Source organism: Bombina bombina, chromosome 11 (genome assembly GCF_027579735.1).
Source record: "Bombina bombina isolate aBomBom1 chromosome 11, aBomBom1.pri, whole genome shotgun sequence".
NCBI lineage: Eukaryota > Metazoa > Chordata > Amphibia > Anura > Bombinatoridae > Bombina > Bombina bombina.
In genome coordinates, this window is record NC_069509.1 from 74,592,243 (window position 1) to 74,616,188 (window position 23,946).

The 23,946-nt window shown below is 37.2% G+C and overlaps 1 protein-coding gene across 3 annotated transcripts in view; it reads right to left on the minus strand.

The window, feature by feature from the left end:
* PRPSAP2 (phosphoribosyl pyrophosphate synthetase associated protein 2) overlaps positions 1-23,946 on the minus strand; it is a 131,841-nt gene that overhangs the window by 30,983 nt on the left and 76,912 nt on the right. For 2 of the 3 annotated variants that reach the window (XM_053694582.1, XM_053694583.1), the window contains 3 exons: positions 23,387-23,453; positions 18,529-18,701; positions 17,758-17,873 (listed from right to left, as the gene is read on the minus strand). In XM_053694582.1, coding sequence (XP_053550557.1) covers positions 17,758-17,873; positions 18,529-18,701; positions 23,387-23,453 — 356 coding nt within the window. The remainder of the gene's footprint in view (positions 1-17,757; positions 17,874-18,528; positions 18,702-23,386; positions 23,454-23,946) is intronic. The other variant, XM_053694585.1, reaches the window with a different exon arrangement.

Below are 23,946 nucleotides of genomic sequence, written 5' to 3' on the forward strand. Positions count from 1 at the left end.
ATAAATAAGCTTTCCTTAGATAAGATTCAAGTCTCGCATCTAAAGGATCTTTAAAAGAAGTACTGTCTTCCATAGGAATAGTAGTACGTTTGGCAAGAGTAGAAAAAGCCCCATCAACTTTAGGGACTTTCCCAAAACTCTAATCTAGCCGTTGGCAAAGGGTACAACCTTTTAAACCTAGAAGAAGGAATGAAAGAAGTACCAGGCTTAATCCATTACTTAGCAATCACATCAGAAATAGCATCAGGAACTGGAAAAACCTCAGGCGTAACCACAGGAGGTTTATAAACAAAATTTAAACATTTACTAGTTTTGATATCAAGATAACTAGGCTCCTCAATATCCAACGTAACCAACACTTCTTTTAGCAAGGAACGAATATACTCAATCTTGAAAAGATAAGTAGATTTGTCAATGTCAATGTATGATGATTATCTCTGATTCAGAAGATTCTACCTCAGAGGAGGATATTTCAGTATGTTGTTGGTCATTAGAAATGTCATCAATTATGAGAAGTTTTAAAAGACCTTTTACGTTTATTAGAAGGCGGAATAGCAGACAAAGCCTTCTGTATTGCATCAGCAATATAATTTTTCATATCAACAGGGATTTCATGTACATTAGACGTTGAAGGAACAACAGAAACTGTACTAGTACTGATGAAAATGTTTTCTGCGTGCAAAAGCTTATGACAACTGTTAAATACTACAGTTGGAGATATAATCTCAGCTAACTTACAACAGATACATTTAGCTTTGGTAGAACTGATCAGGCAGCAGGGTTCCAACAGTTGCTTCTGAGACAGGATCAGATTGAGACATCTTGCAAAATGTAAAAGAAAAAACATTAAAGCAAAATTTACAATTTCCTTATATGGCAGTTTCTGGAATGGGAAAAAATGCAAACAGCATAGCCCTCTGAACATATAGAAGGCAAGAGGCATATAGGAAGTGGGGTGAAAAATAATTTTTTTTTTGGCGCCAAGTATGACGCAAAAAGGAAGTTAATACATTTTTTGGCACCAATAACGTCCGGAAATGATGCAACCCGTGCAAGGAAACCTGGCGTCAACTAAGACGCAGGAAACGACGAACTTGCATCAAAGACGCACCTTTGCGGCAAAAAATTCTGGCGCCAAAAATTATGCAATAAATAACAGCATTTTGCGACCTCCTGAGCCTAATTTTGCCCGCGAAATTAAAAGAAAAAGTCAATTTGAAAAAAAAGGACTATACCCCAGGTAAGAAAAATAACTTCCTAAAATATGCTTCCCAAACTGAAACAGACAGTCTGCAAAAGCAAATATACATAGACCTGACTCATGGGAAATAAGTAAAATACATATATTTAAAACGTTATATTAATAACAAAGCGCCTGTCAGTATATTTATGAAAATCTTAGCAGTATTCTCCAAACAATGTGTGAGTATATGGCAGGGGATATATTTAACAATCTTTCTTTAGACTGAACCCACAATCAATATACTTCTACTAAGACAAAAAAATCAATATAAATACCTGAACTCTTTTATTTAGTTAATATCCATGAACATTTTTCAAATATATTTGTAATAAAAGGAATATGAAATAAATTTATATGCGTTAAAGTTAAAACAAACTATTAAGATATGCTATCCTTCTTACAAAACCCAGAAAAATGTATCTTTAAAACCAACCTTATTTACGAATAGCTTTTCATTTAGTTAACACAATGGGACTAAAACCTTTATCTTTTAACATCCAAGCGATACAATTTTAAACAGTGCTTATAAACAATAGGATAATATATATATTATGCTATTTAACTGCAATTTATCCTAATACAATATTGATTTAAAACACCGGAACTTTCATAGATAAATCCCTTAGCCTACAAAAACAAACTTAACACCATATAGGACTATGAGACATTTATTAAAATACAAACTGCTCTCTTAATCTATCAGCTGTAATTTAAACTGCAGTGACTTTAAAATATCATATGTAATTAGCAGCCCTTTTCTTATACTTTACCAAAATGATCGAAATCGATAATTCAGTTACCAGAAATTTCTTGTTTCATCTCTGAAGACAGATAAGTAACTTTTGCAATCAATGAGAAAGAGGTAGTCAGCTTGTTCAGAATGGTTTCAAAATGCCCAGCAGCAGATATCATCCAAAGTTAAAACAGCCTTTTTTTTTCTCTCTCTTGCTTACTTATATATGTTTTCACTCATTGATGTGGGTGGCACTACGGGAGCTGACCTTCCCATTGGTCACCTGGGAAGTCTAATCGGATTGGCCCTTGGAAATTTAATTTTTAACAGCCAAAAAGCCTTCTGGCTGTAGTTCTCGCAACATAAAACCGGGGGCAGCGTGATGGACAAACACAGCAATATATACAGCATTTTTAGACAGTGAAATTATTATTTCTTTAAAATATGTAATAACTGCCATAATTTCTTGTATTAATCTCTCACAATATTCATTTTATATGGGGCAGGATCACGTCACCTCTCTGATCATTTTGTTATGAAACATCAAATATATCTAACATTATATTAAAATAATTTATATTTCATTTAGCCTAATAGAAAGTTTATATTTCATAGTCATATCACATCAAAGTAACTTCCATATCTTCATCTCACTATATTTTAAGAGATGTATTTAAAACTTTATGAACATTTATTGCACATTCATATAATATGACTGTCGTCTTTTTTTTTTTTTTAGGTTCACAAATATCTTTTCATATTCTTAAAAACACAGAGGCTGAGGTATTTAGTGCACCTCTTTCTAAGTGCATAGATTGATGCCCATGACTAATGGTTGTCTGCAATAAAAATAGAAATAATTATTAGAAATGATCCAAGCATTTATATGTATTTCATGTAGTCATTACTCAACATAGCAATCGTTCATTTAATATAAAATGTCTCAGTCCCATATATATATACATATCTGGGTTATTTGAATTGTTCCAAACACATATGAAACAAGCATTGTTCCCTTTGCAAAAATGTATTTATTTTTATTTAAAATCTAAATACAGTTGTTTTGAAACCATGTGCTGTTATCCTAACGTCTTCACTGCCCTTTCAGTACTCAGTTTCCAGACTTTGTCTCTTACTCACCACATGGGGTCCCCTGCACCGAAGTGCAAATGCTGAAACTCTCACAAGATTTGTCACCTGAGCTAGATTCTTAGGTACATTGGGAGGGGTAAATAGATTTTATCTCACATTCCCAAGCAATCACACATATGGTTTCTGAAACTGTGGCTACATTTTAATTAAATCAAATGCCTTAGTGTCAAGCCTTTGGAGACATCCTGGAGATGTGTATTCAGAATTTCACCTGTGTTAATTTTCAGTTCCTTGTGTTTATACAATTGCATAATTTAGCATATTGAGTGTGGGAGATCTCTAAATGAATTATTTGATGTGCACATCCACAGACTTATTAAATAAAGACAAATATACTTGTATATATTATTTAATAATATTTTAAATACCTTGACACGCCAAACCATAGCTGAGAGTGTCTTAAATAATGAAAATATACTTACTGAAAGACACCCATCCACATAAAGCAGATAGCCAAACCAGTACTGAAAATGTATCAGCAGAGGTAATGGTTTATAAGAGTATATAGTCGATCTGAAAAGGGAGGTAAGCGATGAATCCCTACGACCAATAAACGAGAACCTTTGAAAAGATTTCCCGCGAGGAAAACCATAAAAATCAATGGGCGATACTACCTTCACATCCCACTGACAAACACTGTACTCAGAGGAATTGGGCTTCAAAATGCTGAGAAGCGCTTATCATAGAAGAAAAATCAAGCACAAACTTACTTCACCACCTCCATAGGAGGCAAAGTTTGTAAAACTGAATTGTGGGTGTGGTGAAGGGTATATTTATAGGCATTTTGAGGATTGGGAAACTTTGCCCCTCCTGGTAGGATTGTATATCCCATACGTCACTAGCTCATGGACTCTAGCCAATTACATGAAAAATTGGTTTTCATGTCACTAAGTTGTAAACCACTTGTTCCCTGAAAAACAAAATTTGTTTGGAACTCTCAAATGTACATTAGTTCTCCTTTTTTGTAACCTAAATTAGTTTCTTTAACTTTTGGCAGATAACCGCTTACCTTTGTATAATTTCAGGTTATTCACTGGACTTTTTGAAGAGAAATGTACGTAAACAAGCTATATAACCATTCAGAAACCAACTACTACTCATTCTCTTGGAGGGCAATGAAAGGTCATCAAATCATTTCCTACTTAACCCTTCGAAAACAATATACCAGAGGTTAATAGGAATCTATCAAATCATTTCATATTTTCTGGCAAATATTTTGGAAGCATTTATCTGCCAATTTCTCCATTTTTTTTAGGCTACAGAAACAATTGGCGACTAATGCTTGCCCATGTAAGGCAACTGTCCCACTCTGGTATATATTAACCCATTACAGGCTGGGCAAGGAGAGTCAGGAATGATTTATCACTTCACATTGCTTTTAAGTTGTTTCCTTCAAGAATATTATTTAGTCTCAACGCTACATCTGAGTATGCAGCTCGATTCTGACACACTATTCACTCTTCTTCTCTTTCCTCGTCATCCCCTCATGAAAGTTACTAGACAAGAAGAAGCCACTTGGCTACAAAAGAAAAAAAAAAGTGTCACTTAATGAAGGTTTAATTACAGAATACATACACACAAATAGACTGATAAGGAATATGTCTACAGCCAAATGCCACTGCAGACGATTAGAGAGAACATGGAGATCCAGCAAGTCCCCCTCGGACAAATCTGCCTACAAAGAAGCCGTCACCACCTCATCAAAACCACAAAGAAAACCGCTATCCTAGACAGAATCCACACCAAAACCCACAACAGCAAGGAGTTGTTCACAGTCATCAATGAATTCTCCAAACCCAACAGTGATACCAACAACATCCCACCCTCCCAGGACCTCAGCGATAACATCGATACTTACTTCCACCGCAAAATCAACATCTACGACAGCCTTGAGCTCCAGAACTCAACGCCGACCTACCCACCACCACCTCACCCAAACCCACCACCGTCTACGGACTACCTGGAGCCCTCTCACTACGGAGGACACACTCAGAATCATGAAATCTATCCACTCCGGAGCACCCTCAGACCCATGCCCGCACCATATATTCAACAAAGCGGGTTTTACCCTCGCCCATGAACTCTGCCTCACCATAAACTGCTCCATCAAAACTGGCACCTTCCCAGAAGACTGGAAGCATGCAGAGCTTAAATCCCTGCTGAAGAAACCCACAACTGACCCCATAGATCCTAAAAACTACCGCCCCATCTCTCTACTCCCCTTCTCAGCCAAAGTAATCGAGAAGGCCATCAACGCACAACTTGATGACCACATCGAAACCAACCACATCTTGGACCCCTCCCAATCCAGTTTCAGGAGCAATCACAGCACTGAGACCGCCCTCCTCGCCGCCAAAGATGATATCCGCGCCCTGCTCGACCAAGGAGAGACTGCCGCCCTCATCCTTCTAGACCTTTCAGCCGCATTCGACACTGTAGCCCACAGCACCCTCCTCACGCGCCTACATGATGCTGGCATCCGCAATAAGGCCCTGGAATGGATCACCTCCTTCCTCAGCGGCAGAACCCAGAAAGTCAGACTCCCACCCTTCTCCTCCAATCCCACAGCAATCAGCTGTGGCATACCCCAAGGCTCTACTCTTAGCCCCACCCTCTTCGCCATAGTCTCTTACGCTGACGACACCCAGTTAATCATCTCACTCCCCCCGCCACCGCCAAGAAAAACGTCCACAAAGGACTTACAGCAATGGCCACCTGGATGAACAACAACCGTCTTAAACTTAACACTGACAAGACCAAAATCCTCCTCCTCGGACCCACCAAATCTGCATGGGATGACTCCTGGTGGCCCACAGTCCTCGGACACCCTCCAACTCCAACACACCACGCACGAAACCTAGGCCTCATCCTCGACTCATCAATTTCCATGGACCGCCAAGTCAACGCCGTCTCTTCGACTTGTTTTCACATACTCCACCTACTGCGAAAATCTTCAAGTGGATCCCCACCGAAACTAGAAAATCTGTCACCCACGCCCTTGTCAGTAGTCGAGTTGACTACGGCAATGCACTCTACGCCGGGTCCACCCTCAAGCTCCAGAAACTACTCCAACGCATCCAGAACACCTCGGCCAGACTGATCCTCGACATCCCTCGCCAAAACCACATCACCGAACACCTAAGGAACCTACACTGGCTCCCCGTCAACAAGAGAATCACCTTCAAGCTCCTAACCCATGCATTCAAGGCCCTCCACAACATCGGTCCTGAATACATCAACCACCGTGTCAATTTCTACACCCCCTCCAGACAACTCCGCTCTGCCGACCAAGCACTCGCAGTCATCCCCGCATCAAGAAAAAAAACAGCTGGAGGAAAATACTTCTCCTATATGGCAGCAAAGTCATGGAACTCCCTCCCGCTGCACCTCAGACAATCCACCTCCCTTACAAACTTCAGGAAGGAACTCAAGACCTGGCTCTTCGACTGAATCGTCTTCCCTTAGCCCCCCTCTCCCCCCCTCCCATAGCGCCTTGAGACCCTCACGGGTGATTAGTTTGTGCTTTACAAGTACCCAATAGAATAGAATTGGTAATTGTTGACTCGCCCCACAAGTGTAAGAATAAAAATGTATCTTTTATTAGTGTAGATCAGTAAGAAAAAAAAATGCTTTTTAGATGCATTAAAAAAAATCTAATGTCCCTTTAAATTGTATTCCCTCACTGCAATTTTAAACCCTGAACTTGCGATTACCGAGTCCCTTATCTTAAAATGTTGCAAATGTAATACAGAGCTCACAGTTTTAACAGGCAATTTAATACCTGTCCAATTTGCCTTGTTTCAAAACACTGTCAAGTTGTAAACCATATTTAAAATGCAAGGCTTCCAATGTCTCCTGTAAATACAACGCTGAAAGATTATCTGTCAGGTCAATTCCCAGCAAGGCATAGAAAGAAATGATAGCAGGGGAGAAGAGAACAAAGACTAGCCGGGAAAAGAAACAACTTTTTAATCAACATAATATCAAAAACACACCTTAGTGAAAGAACCAATAAGGGAAATTAGCCTCATGCTGGATAGTTGTTGAGTCTGTATTAACACATTTTTATAAAGTAATTTTTTCTCCTTCAGCAGACCCAACACTTCACTATCCTACTGGGTAATAGGCATGATGTGCAAGTGTAAAGCTTATCTAGAAATTAAAAGCAAAACCAACATTTACTTTTGACTTGAAATAAAAAGTTGTATAGTTCAACACACTGGATGATTCCCTGTTCCAAAGTCCCTATATATGCATTTTAATGTATAAATGCAACCAATGGAAAATTTCCAAGAACAAATAAACAAGTCTTTCTGGGGGTCATTTAAAGGGACAGTATACACCAATATTCATATAATTGCATGTAATAGACACTACTGTAAAGAATACTATGCACAGATACTGATCTAAAAATTCAGTATAAAAACTTTTAAAAACGTACTTAGAAGCTCCAAGTTTAGCACCGTTGATAAGATTAGCAGGAACACCCAGGGAAAGTGGCTAAATTGCAGACACTCCCCCTTTCCCTGCATATGAAAAGACAGATTATACAAACAGAAGCCAGCAGTAGACTGGAAAAGCACGTCTACTTCTGACACCGAGGGGCTTGGTTAGGAGTCTGAAAATCTGCACAATAAGCTAAACTAAACATTGTTACAAAAATACTCCCAGGTGGGCTATATAAATGGATCAGCTACAAAACATTTATGCAAAGAAAGATTTGGTGTATAATGAAAGAAATAATCAACTTAAAGGGACAGTATACACCAATTTTCATTTATTTGCATGTAATAGACAACAGTGCTACGAAGAATAATATGCACATATACTGATATAAAAAATCCAGTATAAAACAGTGTCAAAACTTAGAAGCTGCCAGTTTAGCTCTGTTAAAAGAATTAGCTAGAACACCCACTAATATTCCGACACTCCCCCCTCCCCCTTCTTCTGCATATGAAAAGACTCTTTACACAAACCGGAGCAAGCTGGAGTAGGTATACGTCGGTATTCTCCTAAAACTTTAGGGCTTGGTTAGGAGTCTGAAAATCAGAGCAATGCTATTTAAAAATAAGCAAAACTATATAAATGGATCCTCTACAAAGAATGCAAATGCAAAGAAAATTTGAGTGTATAATGTCCCTTTAATAAAATGTTTTTCCCCGTCATTTTACTACTCGGGGCCATTAATTAGTGCTGCACGATTAATTGCATATGCGATTTAAAACAGTGATTAATAATCACCGCGAGTCGCAGTTTTTTACTAAAAAAAAAAAAAAAATATCCTGATTTCTTGCAAACCAGCTCCATCTAGTGGTTGATTTTAGCACATTTGTAAAATGGCTGTTTTACTTTCACTTTCTGATCTCAGTAGCAGATGATCAATCTAGAAGTATAAAAGCAGAGCCCATGTAGAATGAAGAGGAGGGAAAGCCACTTACTTATATTTCCCCCTAGGGACGTCTGCAGTCTGAAACTCAGGGTATGTAATCATTATGGAACCTTCCACACAATCTACTGCTCTCTGAGAAACGGCTCAAATACATAGCAGATGCAGTTAACCCCACGGCTGCAAAAAAGGCTAAAACTGCAGTCCCCTCTGCTGCTGGGTTAACATAACTGCATCTACAATGTATTTGATATCAGCAAGGCACAGCATTTCTGAAAGGAGCAGCCCCCACCCCTACTGCTATATGCCTGTATTGGATTCCTGGAAAGGGCTCATTTTCAGTCAAATTAAAATGTTTTTAAAAAAAACCCACAATTTATGCTTACCATTTCTCTTGTGGTGTATCCAGTCCACGGATCATCCATTACTTGTGGGATATTCTCCTTCCCAACAGGAAGTTGCAAGAGGACACCCACAGCAGAGCTGCTATATAGCTCCTCCCCCAACTGTCATATCCACTCATTCGACCGAAACAAGCCGAGAAAGGAGAAACCATAGGTTACAGTGGTTACTGTAGTTTAATCTAAAATTTTGACCTGCCTTAAAATGACAGGGCGGGCCATGGACTGGATACACCACAAGAGAAATAAATTTATCAGGTAAGCATAAATTGTGTTTTCTCTTGTAAGGTGTATCCAGTCCACGGATCATCCATTACTTGTGGGATACCAATACCAAAGCTAAAGTACACGGAAGAAGGGAGGGACAAGGCAGGTACTTAAACGGAAGATACCACTGCCTGTAAAACCTTTCTCCCAAAAATAGCCTCAGAAGAAGCAAAAGTATCAAATTTGTAGAATTTGGAAAAAGTATGAAGCGAAGACCAAGTTGCCGCCTTGCAAATCTGTTCAACAGAAACCTCATTTTTAAAGGCCCAAGTGGAAGCCACAGCTCTAGTAGAATGAGCTGTAATCCTTCAGGAGGCTGCTGTCCAGCAGCCTCATAGGCTAAGCGGATTATGCTTCTTAGCCAAAAAGAAAGAGGTTGCCGAAGCCTTTTGACCTCTCCTCTGTCCAGAGTAAACAACAAACAAAGCAGATGTTTAACGAAAATCTTTAGTAGCTTGTAAGTAAAACTTTAAAGCACGAACCACGTCCAGATTATGTAAAAGACGTTCCTTCTTTGAAGAAGGATTAGGACACAATGATGGAACAACAATCTCTTGATTGATATTCTTATTAGATACCACCTTAGGCAAAAACCCAGGTTTTGGACGCGGAACTACCTTATCTGTATGGAAGATCAGATAAGGAGACTCACATTGTAAAGCAGATAACTCGGAGACTCTACGAGCCGAAGAAATAGCCATCAAAAAAAGAACTTTCCAAGATAAGAGTTTGATATCTATGGAATGAAGAGGTTCAAACGGAACCCCTTGAAGAACTTTAAGAACTAAATTTAAGCTCCATGGGGGAGCAACAGGTTTAAACACAGGCTTGATTCTAACCAACGCCTGAACGTCTGGAACATCCGCCAGACGCTTGTGCAAAAGAATAGACAGTGCAGAAATCTGTCCCTTCAAAGAACTAGCTGATAATCCTTTTTCCAAGCCCTCTTGGAGAAAAGATAATATCCTGGGAATCCTAACCTTACTCCATGAGTAACTCTTGGATTCACACCAATAGAGATTTACGACATATCTTATGGTAGATTTTCCTGGTGACAGGCTTTCGTGCCTGTATTAAAGGTATCAATGACTGACTCGGAGAAGCCACGCCTTGATAAAATCAAGCGTTCAATCTCCAGGCACTCAGTCTCAGAGAAATTAGATTTGGATGATTGAAAGGACCTTGTAGTAGAAGGTCTCGTCTCAAAGGCAGAGTCCAAGGTAGAAAGGATGACATGTCCACTAGGTCTGCATACCAGGACCTGCGTGGCCACGCAGGCGCTATCAAAATCACTGATGCTCTCTCCTGCTTGATCTTGTCAATCAGCCGAGGGAGCAGAGGAAACGGTGGAAACACATAAGCCAGGTTGAAAGACCAAGGCGCTGCTAGAGCATCTATCAGCGTCGCTTCCGGGTCCCTGGACCTGGATCCGTAATAAGGAAGCTTGGTGTTCTGGTGAGAAGCCATGAGATCCAGTTCTGGATCGCTGATAGGTGGCAAGAGTGTCTCTCTGTCCAGCGAATTATTTTGGAGACTTCTAACATCGCTAGGGAACTCCTTGTTCCCCCTTGATGGTTGATGTAAGCCACAGTCGTGATGTTGTAAGACTGAAATCTGATGAACCTCAGGGTTAACTGAGGCCAAGCTTGAAGAGCATTGAATAATGCCCTCAATTCCAGAATATTTATTTGGAGGAGTTTCTCCTCCTGAGTCCACGATCCCTGAGCCTTCAAGAGAAACCAATTTTGTCAAAATTTGAAAAACAGTGAAAAAGGCAGTAAATCAAACGAAATTTTTACAGTGTATGTAATAGGTTAGCAGAGCATTGCACCCACTTGCAAATGGATGATTAACCCCTTAATACAAAAAACGGATCAAAAAAACGAAATAAACGTTTTTTAAACAGTCACAACAACTGCCACAGCTCTGCTGTGGCCCTACCTTCCTCAATAAACTACTTTTGAAGCCTTTAGAGCCCTTCAGAGATGTCCTATAGCATGCAGGGGACTGCTGAGGGAAGCTGAATGTCTCTGTCTGTAATTTTAACTGCGCAAAAAAGCGTTAAAATAGGCCCCTCCCACTCATACTACAACAGTGGAAAGCCTCAGGAAACTGTTTCTAGGCAAAAATCAAGCCAGCCATGTGGAAAAAACTAGGCCCCAATAAAGTTTTACCACTCTCCTCTTACTACCTCCATCTTGTTGAGAGTTGCAAGAGAATGACTGGATATGGCAGTTAGGGGAGGAGCTATATAGCAGCTCTGCTGTGGGTGTCCTCTTGCAACTTCCTGTTGGGAAGGAGAATATCCGTGGACTGGATACACCTTACAAGAGAATATAAATATATATATATATATATATATATATATATATATATATATATATATATATATATATATATATATATATATATATATATATTAGGGCTGCAACTAACGATTGTCAATCGATTAATCTGCCGATTATTTTTTCGATTAAATGACTAATCGGATAAAAAAAAGAATCAATGGTTTCCTATATTTTAAATAAAATCCACAGAGTATTACAAATATAAACTTCAGACTAAAATTTTACATTAACACAACTGTTTGTCCAATTTTTAAGCAGCAGAGCACAGTTTTATAATTAAACAAAACCAAAAACTGTTTGAAAAAAAATAGAACTAGAAATATGTAGACTATCACTGTTTCTAACATTCTGTTATTTACTCTTTCAGAAACTTTGCATTGAAATGCAAAAATCTCAACATGTCCACATGCTTCTGGCTAAGGCTGGTTCTCTATTTGCAGATATATTTCTTGCAGCAGAGAAGAGGCACTCAGATGGTGTTGAAAGTGGGATATTCACCAATGCAAAGTGTTTTCCATCGTGGCAAGGGCCCTCTCAATAAAGTAGCCCTTGACATCATTCTAACATATAAAATATCTTGAATATCTATATGCAATGGTAAATAACCAGCTATAAAGTTAGAGTAAAATATTTAGTCCAGATTCAACCTTTATAACAATTTATTAAAAATATAAAATAAAAATGAGTCAAAAGTGATGAGGACTATATATCAATAACAGGACAAAGCCTTACACATTTATTTATACAGTACATATAATCAGCAATAGCAAGCAATACGCTAATAAATTGTGCAAACAGATAATAGTGCACATTATATATATATTCTGTTTTGCCGGTGGTGTGTGCAGCTGCTAGTCGCCGTTGTGAGTTGTTCATCTGTCTTGATGAAGGCTTCTATGTAAGCCGAAACGAATGCAGTATTTATTCAGCAAGGTTGCCAGGTACAAGGTGAGTAACCCAAAAGACACGACGCATTTATATATACACATATATACACATATATACATACAAAACACGGAAGGGAACTGCACTCTAATACCGGACCGGGTACACATCCCATGACCCTGCAACATGCTCAGCCCTGGGTGCCACTGGCACTCACAGGAAGCTGTGCTGTCCCCCGAATCACAGGCAGTTAACCCCAGCCAGGTCTGGGTGCAAGAACCATAGGGAAAATTACAAAACAAATGAATACAACACAGAGAAAACCCAGCACTCACTTACAAGCTCTCAGCTAAGATTTAAAAGCAAAAATGGAAAGGTTAGTTAACGCATCTGGCCAAATGGGACAAGCCCAGGTACCTCGTCAAGGTCCTTTCCAATACCTGGGACCCTAAAAAAGCCACACAATGCAAGCTTTCAAATCCATTTTTTTGCCCATATCGCCCAGCCCAACTATCAATGTTTGCAAAAAGCAGTACAAAGCAAATGTGCATGGATAATAGTCCTGCACACTTAAACACTTCAATGGAAGAAAGGGTCCTTATTCCAAATAACTAAATACTGACATACAATAATGGTATAGGATATGTGGGTTACTCTGATTTTAGCTTAATAAATGATTAGGTTTTCAATTAATTTATTAAAAGGGATAGTACAGTCAAGATTAACCCTTAAAGTGATGGTAAACTTTCACTTTGTATAAACAGACCCAGAATGTTAGTGACATTTTAGATGGAGCCTAATTCAGCAGTTGCAATAAAGATGTGCTATAACTTACATTTTAATGTAGCGCTGAAATTCAAAACCCCCGTGCTCCAGCCGCCCACTTCAAAAGTAGTTTTTATTGGTATGCTAACAGTTTAAACTGTTCTAGCAACAAAACAAAATAAATATTGTGTGAATGCCGCATGGCCAGAGCGGTGATTGAAGAACAGTTCAAACCGTTAGCTCACCAAAAGAAAGTTGTTTTGAAGTGGGTGGCCGAAGCGCAGTGTATTTGTGTTCAGATAACTCCCAGTAATGCATTGCTCCTCCAACAAATAACACCAAGAGAATGAAACAAATATGATAATAGAAGTAAAGTTGGTTAAAATGGTATGCCCTTTCTGAATCATTAAAGAAAGTAGAAAATAAAAATTCCACAAATAAGACCTTGGTGGGGAAAAAAATAGTTATGTTTTAAGTACAAGAACCACACATCCAGAAGATAGATCGTAAAAAAAATATTTAGTCTATCATCGTGTTAAGAATGTTGTATAGAATCATTCTGAGAAAGTACGCAGACAGAACAATCTTAGAATAGCATGCAAGCTATGCTAAACAGACCAGCCAAGATTACTGCACATGGGAATGCAGTGCTGGAAATATACTGGTATGGAACCCTTTAGCTCATTGGTTCTAATTCTTCAATAGCTAACATAAATAAATACCTACCACAATATCAATGATCCACCCTACATATTTATAAGTGGCAGAATTTAACATACCTACTCTTCAGTACATACAATAATAATCATACCCTAAAAACCCTTAATTGCTGAGACATTTCCACCTCTGATCAGTTTGAGTTTTTAGATGTTACCCACATTTAAAAAAAAAGGGACACTGTACACTAGATTTCTCTTTACATAAATGTTTTGTAGATGATCCATTTATATAGCCCATGTAACAATGTATAGTGTAGACTGATGTCTACGGATTCCTGTTTGTGTAATGGGTCTCTACATATGCAGGTGGGGGGGGGTACTGCTCTTCCTGCTTTCTCAGCTCCTTTCAGTGGGTGTCCCAGCCTAATGTCATAAACAATGCTAAACTGGGAGCTTCTACGTTTATTTTTAAAAGGTTTCATACTGGATTTTTATATCGGTATCTGCATATTTTTCTTTATAGTAGTGTCTATTACATGCAGTTATATAACAAATGGTGCATACAGTCCCTTTAAGCCCTACTGTAGGTAAAACAAATGAATTTGCAAACTAAACCATTATTCCATTTTTTCCATTAAAATATTAATAAACCACTAAGGTCAAAAGAAGTGGGGGATATCCTCATATATATAAGAGCCTAATGGTATATTTATACAACCTTGATGTGCACAAAATGTGTCTAATTGTGTGTGTAAATGTGATGTGCCTAAATGTGCAATGAGTAGAGGCTCATGAGAGCCCCATTTATTCACACCAGGTGATCACTGATACCACAGCGATTAAAATGTATATAAGGGCTTTATAACTAAAAGGATTAAAGGGACAGAAGGGTCAACATTCCAAAAAAGTGCATGTGCATTCTATTTTAAATAGAACCATTTGTGCACTTCGGGTGCTAACAAATGCGGCGGACTCAAAGCTGCTTTCGTCTCTTTTCAGAGACAGATTTATTCTTGTTAAAGAGCAGCACACAGATCTGTGCAAATCCAGATCTCAGTGTGTTGCACTGTCACAAGAATAAATCTGGTTCCAAAAAGAGACTACCGTGGCTTGTGGCCTCCTCCTTCCACATTTGTTAGCATCTGAAGTGCTAAAATGCAAATATCTATGCAATATACTTCCATCTGAAACAATGCTTCTGCAAAAAGTTTATAGTGTTTAAGCGGCATACATACGTTAACGGAGACTAGAGGAGCAAGATTCAAACACCGTGCCTACTCGGAGAGTTGGCAGGAATGTGAAATGCAACAGTGAAGACTTTGTTTGTGTCACTGCTGACTCTCTGAGAAGGTGCGGTGTTAGAATGCTGGTTCATGGGCCTTCACAGCATATCTGTGTATGTCCCTAAAAAATAAAAAAAACTTACTAAAAGCACTTTGGTTAATTAAAGTATATTGGTAAAATGTTAGTTATCCCTTTAACATCACCAACTTATCATAAAATGTTATCAAATAACCACAGATCTATAAAAAGCACAAAAACACAAGGCATACTAATAAAATAAAATGCAAGGTCTCCTTCATAACCTTTGTTTTTCCGATACCTTCCTCATATCACTTTTTCTGCCCCTAATTTTTGCCACTTTCTCAAAAATTTTGACCATATTTCTTCTTTTTTTCCCCCCATGAACAAAACTGATATCTAGTGGATTGTCCGATCGTTTAAAAGAAGGAAGTTTGGGGATTTACAGGTTTCCTATAATGTGATGGGAGGAGACATTACAGAATTTACACGAACCACTAATATTTATGCTTAAAAGGCACAGGAAGAAATATAGTGTGAAAAATAAAAAAGCAGGAGTTATATTGTTCAAATAAAATGCAATTTCAAAAGGGACATAAATCACCTTGTCTTGCAATACTAGATTAACGTATCAGCTGAGGTTGAAACTGTTCCAAATACATTAACATCTTGTTTGCTTGATTTTCTTAATTGCTTTTCTCCAATGGCCAAACTGCTTCCTCCTCCATTTACCTTATTTGGAGTAGCCAATCAAGCTTGGTTACTGTCCACAGTGCCATTTTGTTAGCAAAACTTGCATTGATCTGCAGTATGTTTTTATCTAATTACATCTGCTGATGACAATTATTGACAGACAGGGGCCGGGTTAGGTTTTGTAATGTTTGCAATTCTAAGAGTAGGAATACCAACAATTTTCAGAATTACATTACAGAACTTTACTATGCATTATTAAAGGGACAGTCTAGTCCAAAATAAACTTTCATGATTCAGATAGAGAATGTTAATTTAATCAATTTTCCAATTTACTTCTATTACCAATTTTGCTTTGTTCTCTTGGTATTCTTAGTTGAAAGCTAAACCTAGGAGGTTCATATGCTAATTTCTAAGTCCTTGAAGGCCGCCTCTTCTCTCAGGGCATTTTGACAGTTTTTCACCACTAGAGGGTGTTAGTTCACGTGTGTCATGTAGATAACACTGTGCTCATGCACGTGGAGTTCCAGTGAGCCAGCTCTGATTGGCTTAAATGGATGTCTGTCAAAAGAACTGAAATAAGGGGGCAGTTTGCAGAGGCTTAGAAACAAGGTAATCACAGAGGTAAAAAGTGTATTTATATAACGGTGTTGAATATGCAAAACTAGGTAATGGGTAATAAAATAATTATCTATCGTTTTAAACAATAAAAATTCTGGTGTAGAATGTCCCTTTAAACGTTATATATTATAACCTCAAAGTGTTTGTGTGACTTTAAAGGGACATTAAACACTAATAAATGCTAGATAGAATGATGCATTTAAATAAAAGATTAGTCTGTGAATAACAAGTATATGTATTTTTTTTTTTAAGTTCCATTAGCTATTCAAATTATGACAAAACGTGTAAAGTTTAAGTATCTATAAAACGATGGGAGCTGCCATGTTGTAACTTAGGTTACCTTCTCTGATGTGGCCAATTAGGGACAGTTATAAATAGGTCATTAGAGTGTGCAGCCAATGGCTCTGTGGAATATAACCGTGTTCTGCACTTCCATTTTTAACAGAACTGTGAAGCTCACAATTTCAGAATGGAAATGCAGGAAAAGGGGATAAAATAAATATATATATATATATATATATATATATATATATATATATATATATATATATATATATATATATATATATATATATATATATATATATATATATATGTGTGTGTGTGTGTGTGTGTGGTTTATCTTTTTATATTACCATCTCAGTGTTTCATGTCCCTTTAAATATGATGACTGACCAAAAGGAACCATTGCCAAGTTAATTTAAAGCCCATCAGGCAGTGGAGACTTAGACCAACCTGGGTACTAAGTGATGTATGTTTTTACCCCAGCAAAGGGGTTAAACACATAGTAAAATAGGGTCAGTAATGCAAATATGACACGCTCTAATGAATTACAGAATGTAACTGTTGAACCCTTTAAGACACAGAACCACACAGTGGTTTTTCAGAGCCCTTAATAGTATGGTTAAGTAAGACTCATTACGGTCCTTATCAGAATTTTCATTTGATCCAGCTGCTATCCTAGGCTGCCTATGTGTAATACACAGTAAAGTATGTGGCTTTGATCCTACACTGCTCCTCTAAATCTTATGGGGGTTAAAAGATGTCCACCAACATGACTCATTTAAGAAGCTTAAAAAAATGTGGTAACAGGTTATCTAAAACACTGGTTTCTGTATAATTGTATATATGTTTGGAGCAAAGTATATAATACCATATATCTTGCAGAACCATTTTTATTTTAACTTTGGATTAACATAATCACTATCATTTAACTCACATACTTATTGCCTTAAAAAAAAAAAAAAAAAAAAAAAAAAGGCAAACGCCTCAAGTTTAGATGGTATGAACTCCTTTGAACTTTACCTCTTCCTGAATGTATTGTAAGAGAAAAGGTGATGCCCTGAGGTTATCCACAGGAATATTGAAGAACCCCTGGATTTCTTTTTGATGCAAATCCATGGTAATAAGATGTGTTAAACCTTTAGGATGAAAAAAAAGAGTAAGTGGGAAATAAAATCCAGACATTTGGGAAAGAAAGATCCATGGTCTACACAACACCCAGAATTTGGAGCTTTGCCTGGAGACTGTTTGGTTAAATCATTCTTTACGGAAACCTGGCTCTCTTCTGTTTATTTAATAAAACTACACAGACTTGCTAATGGATTTCCCCTTGAATACACAGTAGCACTGAAATGTCTCAAAGACTGGCTGAAACTACTCTAAACATAATATAAAAATGGTGTTTAATAAATATTTTTTTACACAAAAGCTAAAGCACAGAGGTGATCCTACAAAGAACAAGAGCGCTATCTTTCTACAGGAAATGGTCATGTAAACCAACATAATTTAGATGCAATATCTGTTTGCCATTAGGGTAAAATCTTCTCTTTCAAACAGTAGTACTTTTTCATCACCAGTATCCATGAAAGGGGGGGGGGTGAAACAGAGTTTTCTTTCTATATTTAATTTAACAGTCCGTTCCCATAAGATGTAATGTTACTCGTGTGATTATACCCTCCCAAACTAGAGGAAAAAAACACACAAAAACAATCCACATGTGCAGCCTGGACATGAACACTGATTCCCATTAGGTCCAGGGGTGGGATTTTTCTCTCTATAAGAAGTCTTCCTTACCAGCTTTGCACATCATTGAGGCTAACAACTTGGTCACAATGGAACCTCTTTTCCTCATCTTGCATTGCTTGCTGTAGGGGAAGTAAGGGATCACGCCACTGATGGTCTTAGCACAAGATGTCCGGCAGGCATACACCATGATTAGGAGCTCCATGATTGTGGTGTTCACATCCCTGGAAATATGGGAGAAACCCAACTGGAGCGCGGTTTTGTTTTCCCAATATGTGCTACTTAAGACTAGAGATGCACCAAATCATGGTTTTGGTTCACTTTCCAGCTTGGTCCTTATTGTTTTTTGTACTGGTTATATTACAAATTGTCTTAATTAGCTTCTACTAGGGTCTGGGAACACGAAACCCCGCTAGAATGTCAATCAGGCTTGTATTAAGTCCCTCCCAAAAGGTTGTGAATCCAGGAACTGATTCACTTTGGTAATGGGGTCTGTTAGCATAGAATTATAAAATATCAGAAAATTGTTCTTAATTAGGCCAAATCTTGAAGATCAGGTGCATCCCTAACTTATATGAGCATGAACATATTGAAGGGATTAGAAGACCAAATAAAAGCAAGAAACATCTTAACAATGCAAATTCTCACCCACTTGACTTGATTATAAAAGATATAGACTGCTTATACAAAAATGTGTGGGAAAGGGAACCAAGAACTAATACTCTCAAAAGTATGCTTTTTATTAGCCCCAACCTAAATCTTAAACTAATTCTATAGAGCTAAATCTAAGGTGTTCATCTAATCAGTGTCATCTTGTGTTTTATTTAAAAGGACATTAAACACTGAGATTTTAATTTAAGTAACTTATTTTAGCTGCAGCTGGGGGCAGAAGACTTTTGCCTTCATATGGTGATTGTGCTCCCTTACCATATGAAGCCAAATCGCTGATCATAACAGAGTGACAATGTCTGCCAGTACCTAAGATGCTGGTGACCAGTGTGGGGGGGAGCTGTTTGAGAGGGATTAGGGGGTGGGGGTGTCAGATGGGAGGGTAATCCCTACACTGGAGCAAATATTAACCTTATAAGATAACGGATTTAACCCCTTCACTTTCGGAAATTTCAGAAATGTGGTGCGCAGCTGCCATTAGTGGCATGTCTGCTATTTCTGAACAAAAAGGATCCCAGAAACAAAGGCCCTTTAAAGATAATATACAAATGGAGATGTAATAGAGATTTTAATGTTTTGATTATTTGTTCATGTGTTTATGCTTCCATTCTACTCAATAGAAGAAAAAAACAAAAAAACAAAAAACGTGTTCATAAATTCTGTTTCTCAGTTTAAGAAAACTATTTCTCACTGGTATGGAAGCTACATAGAACTTGGCTTTTTTTTTATCTGGAATGATAGCTGACTACATTGTTCTGAGAGATACCATAACAAAATGAAGTGAAATCCTAATATGCAAACCGTTTAATGGAATATGATAAATTATTATGCATCTTTTTACAAAAACAAAAACAAAAAATTGTGAAACATACACTTAACTCAATTCGATTTGTGGCACCTTAAAGGTAATTTAGGACGTATTACTGAACTTGTGAGGCTAATGGATCTTAGCTGCTTGATTTACAAATATAATCTGGAAAATCCAACTAGTAAGACATTGCAGTAGGCTATTTCTAATAGATGATTTTTTCTCTCCTAACTATTAAAAGGGAGATTGTAGGCAAAAGTATTTTGTTTCATCTTAGACAGGGGAAGACTATTTTATTTTCTAATGAAGGCTTGTTTTTTTTTTACTAAATCTAAGATTGGTCCCAGGACACATTACATAATTAAGTGAAAGATAACGTCTCAAAATATAATTAGATTATAATCACATTAAATTACAATTTAGATATATAGAGATATAGATATATATAGATATATATATATAAATATAAAACAAATTATTGAATTTACGAACAGCGTACTGTAAAACTGATTTACTCTTAATGAATTTCCAATGATTATGTTACACCAGATGCAGGAAATTGCTCCTTTAAATGTATGTATATGGAATTCTCTTTCTCTACATACATATATTACACACACACACGTCCTCCTTATCTTACCCTTTGCTGTATAGTCAAAAACACATACTTCAAGAGAAGAATGGAAAATTAACATTTTAGTACCTCTGTCCCACTCCTTGCTGGGAGCACAGTTTTGTCTTATTTACATTGCATGTTTATAAAAAGTAATTAAGTACTAAAATGTATAGGTGGGGATACAGCCGGCAAAATCAGCTATTTCATATGACAAAAGAATGGTAAAAGAGCAGTTTTTAAACTATTTCATACACTCCAGCAGGTAAAATGGATCACTGGGAACACTTTAAAAAAGGGAGGGAAAAAATACTGTACATTACATTTACAGTATATGTACACTAATGAAATTGACAAATTTGGTAAAAATGCACCATTTTTATGTTAATATAAGTACTAACTAGCGCTTCGTTGGTATCAGCTATTCACTTTTTTCAGGAAAAAAATTAAATTTTCACAGTTTTTTAAATGCTGCTTTTTTCATATGCACTAGAAACTTGTGAGTACAAAGGAAGGGTTATGTCAAAATGAAACTTTCATGATTCAGATAGATCATCTCATTTTAAAAAAAAACTTTTTAATTTATTTCTATTGTTAAAGAGTAAACCTAGGTTGGCTGTTAGAAGCTAAAGGAGTGTGCATGTGCCTTTAGCAGTATCTGGAAGCAGTGTTTGCAACAATGTCTAACATTGCTATAGATGTTGTTGCAAACTCTGCTGCCAGATGGATAAAGGAGACGTGCACGCTCCTAAGCTCACCTAGGAATACAATGGATAACAAGAGAACTAAGAAACATTGATAATGGAATTAAGTTAAAACGTTATTTTAAAAATGTCATGCTCTATCCAATCCATTTAACTCATTTGTACTTTACTAGACAATGATAATATTTTAGAGATGTGTGTAAGAATGTGTCCAAGGGGGGCTACCCAGCAACATCAGCATCTCCAGTGTTGCTTCACTCCGATCCGTAGCTTGAACTATACTAAAGTTTGCAATTGGTCTCACTGCTACCTAGCAACGAGGCAGCCAACTCTGCTTTATAGTTACCACAAATGGCGCCGTCTCTGAGAGGTAGTGTGGTTGAGGGGGGGCACAGGACTGTGATTTGGAACCAGGTAAAGAAGCAAAAAAGTGTTAATCACTGTTCTGTGTGCTACAGCAGACTAGGGGTTAAATAGCATTTGACCAATTCTATTCAGAACACAGTGAGCATAAATAAAAGAAGGTCTTGAAATGTGGCTTTTTAACCTTAGTACTTTTTTATTGGTAATATCAAAAAATAATGGTGTAGTGAATTAAAATTCTTTAATACAACTCTATTCAAACAAAGTCCCTGATCCCCCGGCTACATAAGGATGAGATAGCACACAGTTTTGTGGACTCGCATCAATTAAGTGTGTCTACCTGTAAATGACCACATGGACGAGAAATACTTGCTCAATCTATAATAAACTCCTATTTGTATGGGGGGGTTAGGTAGTTTGAGTATTAATGTATTGTATAATGGCCAATCTTCCTACAGCATCATTAAAAAAAAAAAAAAAAAAAAAACGACTTCTAAAATAAAATTACAGCTCAAGGTGATTTCATAGTTTTTTCTTCAAATAAACGTATTCTATATATTTGTCTCCAATATGGCTTTGCATATTTCAGTCAGTAGGTTGCATATCTGTTCCCTACTGCAACTTACATATCTCCAGGACGTATTTTGCAGACGCACAATCTGAAGCATCAACAATAGGTTTATAATGAATGTTAAAAAAAAGTGTAAAATGCAGGCCACAGTTATTAAAAAGGTGTAAAAATACAGAATCTAATAAACATAATTTATGGGATATTAAGGGTTTTTTTTTACCATGCATTTGAAAAAGCAGCATTTAAAATGACAACTTTTGATGAAAAATCAAAGATTTGTTTTAAATTTTTAGCTTCAATTAGGAGGAAATGAGAATAAATACTGCAGTCTGCAGCAGTAATTGCCAAAAAAGGGCAACTATTGTGGAAGGACACACACCTGCCTCTGTGAATTTGTTCAGGAAAATTCTGTTTTTTCAGCACGATTTTTCATAAGGGAGAAATAAATATATATATATATATATATATATATATATATATATATATATATATATATATATATATATATATATATATATATATATCCAGACAAAAGCGTACTCCACAGGTCTTAGCAAACAAGAAGTCACTTTATTGTGAACGTTTTCGGTTTCAGCAAACTGTCCTCAAACAAATAGTGAGACAAGAAAGAGCACTTACCCACAACCAGACATATAACCAGAATCGGACATACACTGCCCCGGATGTTCGCGCCTATGGAAGGGGCGGAGCTACTTGGGAGAATATAGTGTCTGACTGTTTGCTTCACGAGCGGTTATATGTCTGGTGGTGGGTAAGTGCTCTTTCTTGTCTCACTATTTGTCTGAGGACGGTTTGCTGAAACCGAAAACGTTAACAATAAAGTGACTACTTGTTTGCTAAGACCTGTGGAGTGCACGTTTGTCCGAAGCTATTGATTGTCATTTGGCTGCACCCGGGGCTGTTGCTTATGTTGTTCGGGAGTGCACACTGTCTGGAATATATATATATCCTCTTTTAGAAGGAACAGAGAAAAATTATAACGTCCCTGGAAGCGGCTACTCTGCAGCACAGAGCTGCGGAAATAGGAAAAGAATGCATTGCAATAGTCAAAATAGATGGTTTTATTTTTAAGATTTGGTTACTAGGTACATTGCAAAACAGAGATTTGTTTATCTCAGAAACAAAATAATGGCTAAGATTTGCATAAGTCAATAACTTACTTGGACATAGTTTGGATGATGAAAACATCTTTTCCTCGCACAGACTCCTTAATCTGAACCCGAGTTTCTTTAGAAACAAAAAAAAAAAAAGAAAAAGAAAAAGAAAAAAAAAAGGCTTAACTCTTCAGATCAATGTTAAACCAATTAACCCCATACTGCCATTGTTACTGAAATAGTGATACAAAATACATACGACCCTTAAACCTGGTATTTGAAGATTTTCAGAGGTTTCTTGTTGCAGCTATTTCATGCTCCTTAGCGGTCATCAGAAAAAGAGATACTTGCGAAGTGTTTTTCTTATCTTCTGCTGATGAGAGCTAAGGAGCTTAGAACGGCTGATTTTTGATTTTGCAGCACCTACCCCTTAAAGGGACATGAAACTCAAAATGTTCCTTTCATGATTTAAAGGGATAGTAAACACCACACATGTTATTGTTTAAAAAGATAGATAATCCCTTTATTTACCATTCCCCAGTTTTGCATAACCAACACTGTTATATGAGTATACTTTTTACCTCTGTAATTACCTTGTATCTAAGTTTCAGCAGACTGCCTCCTTA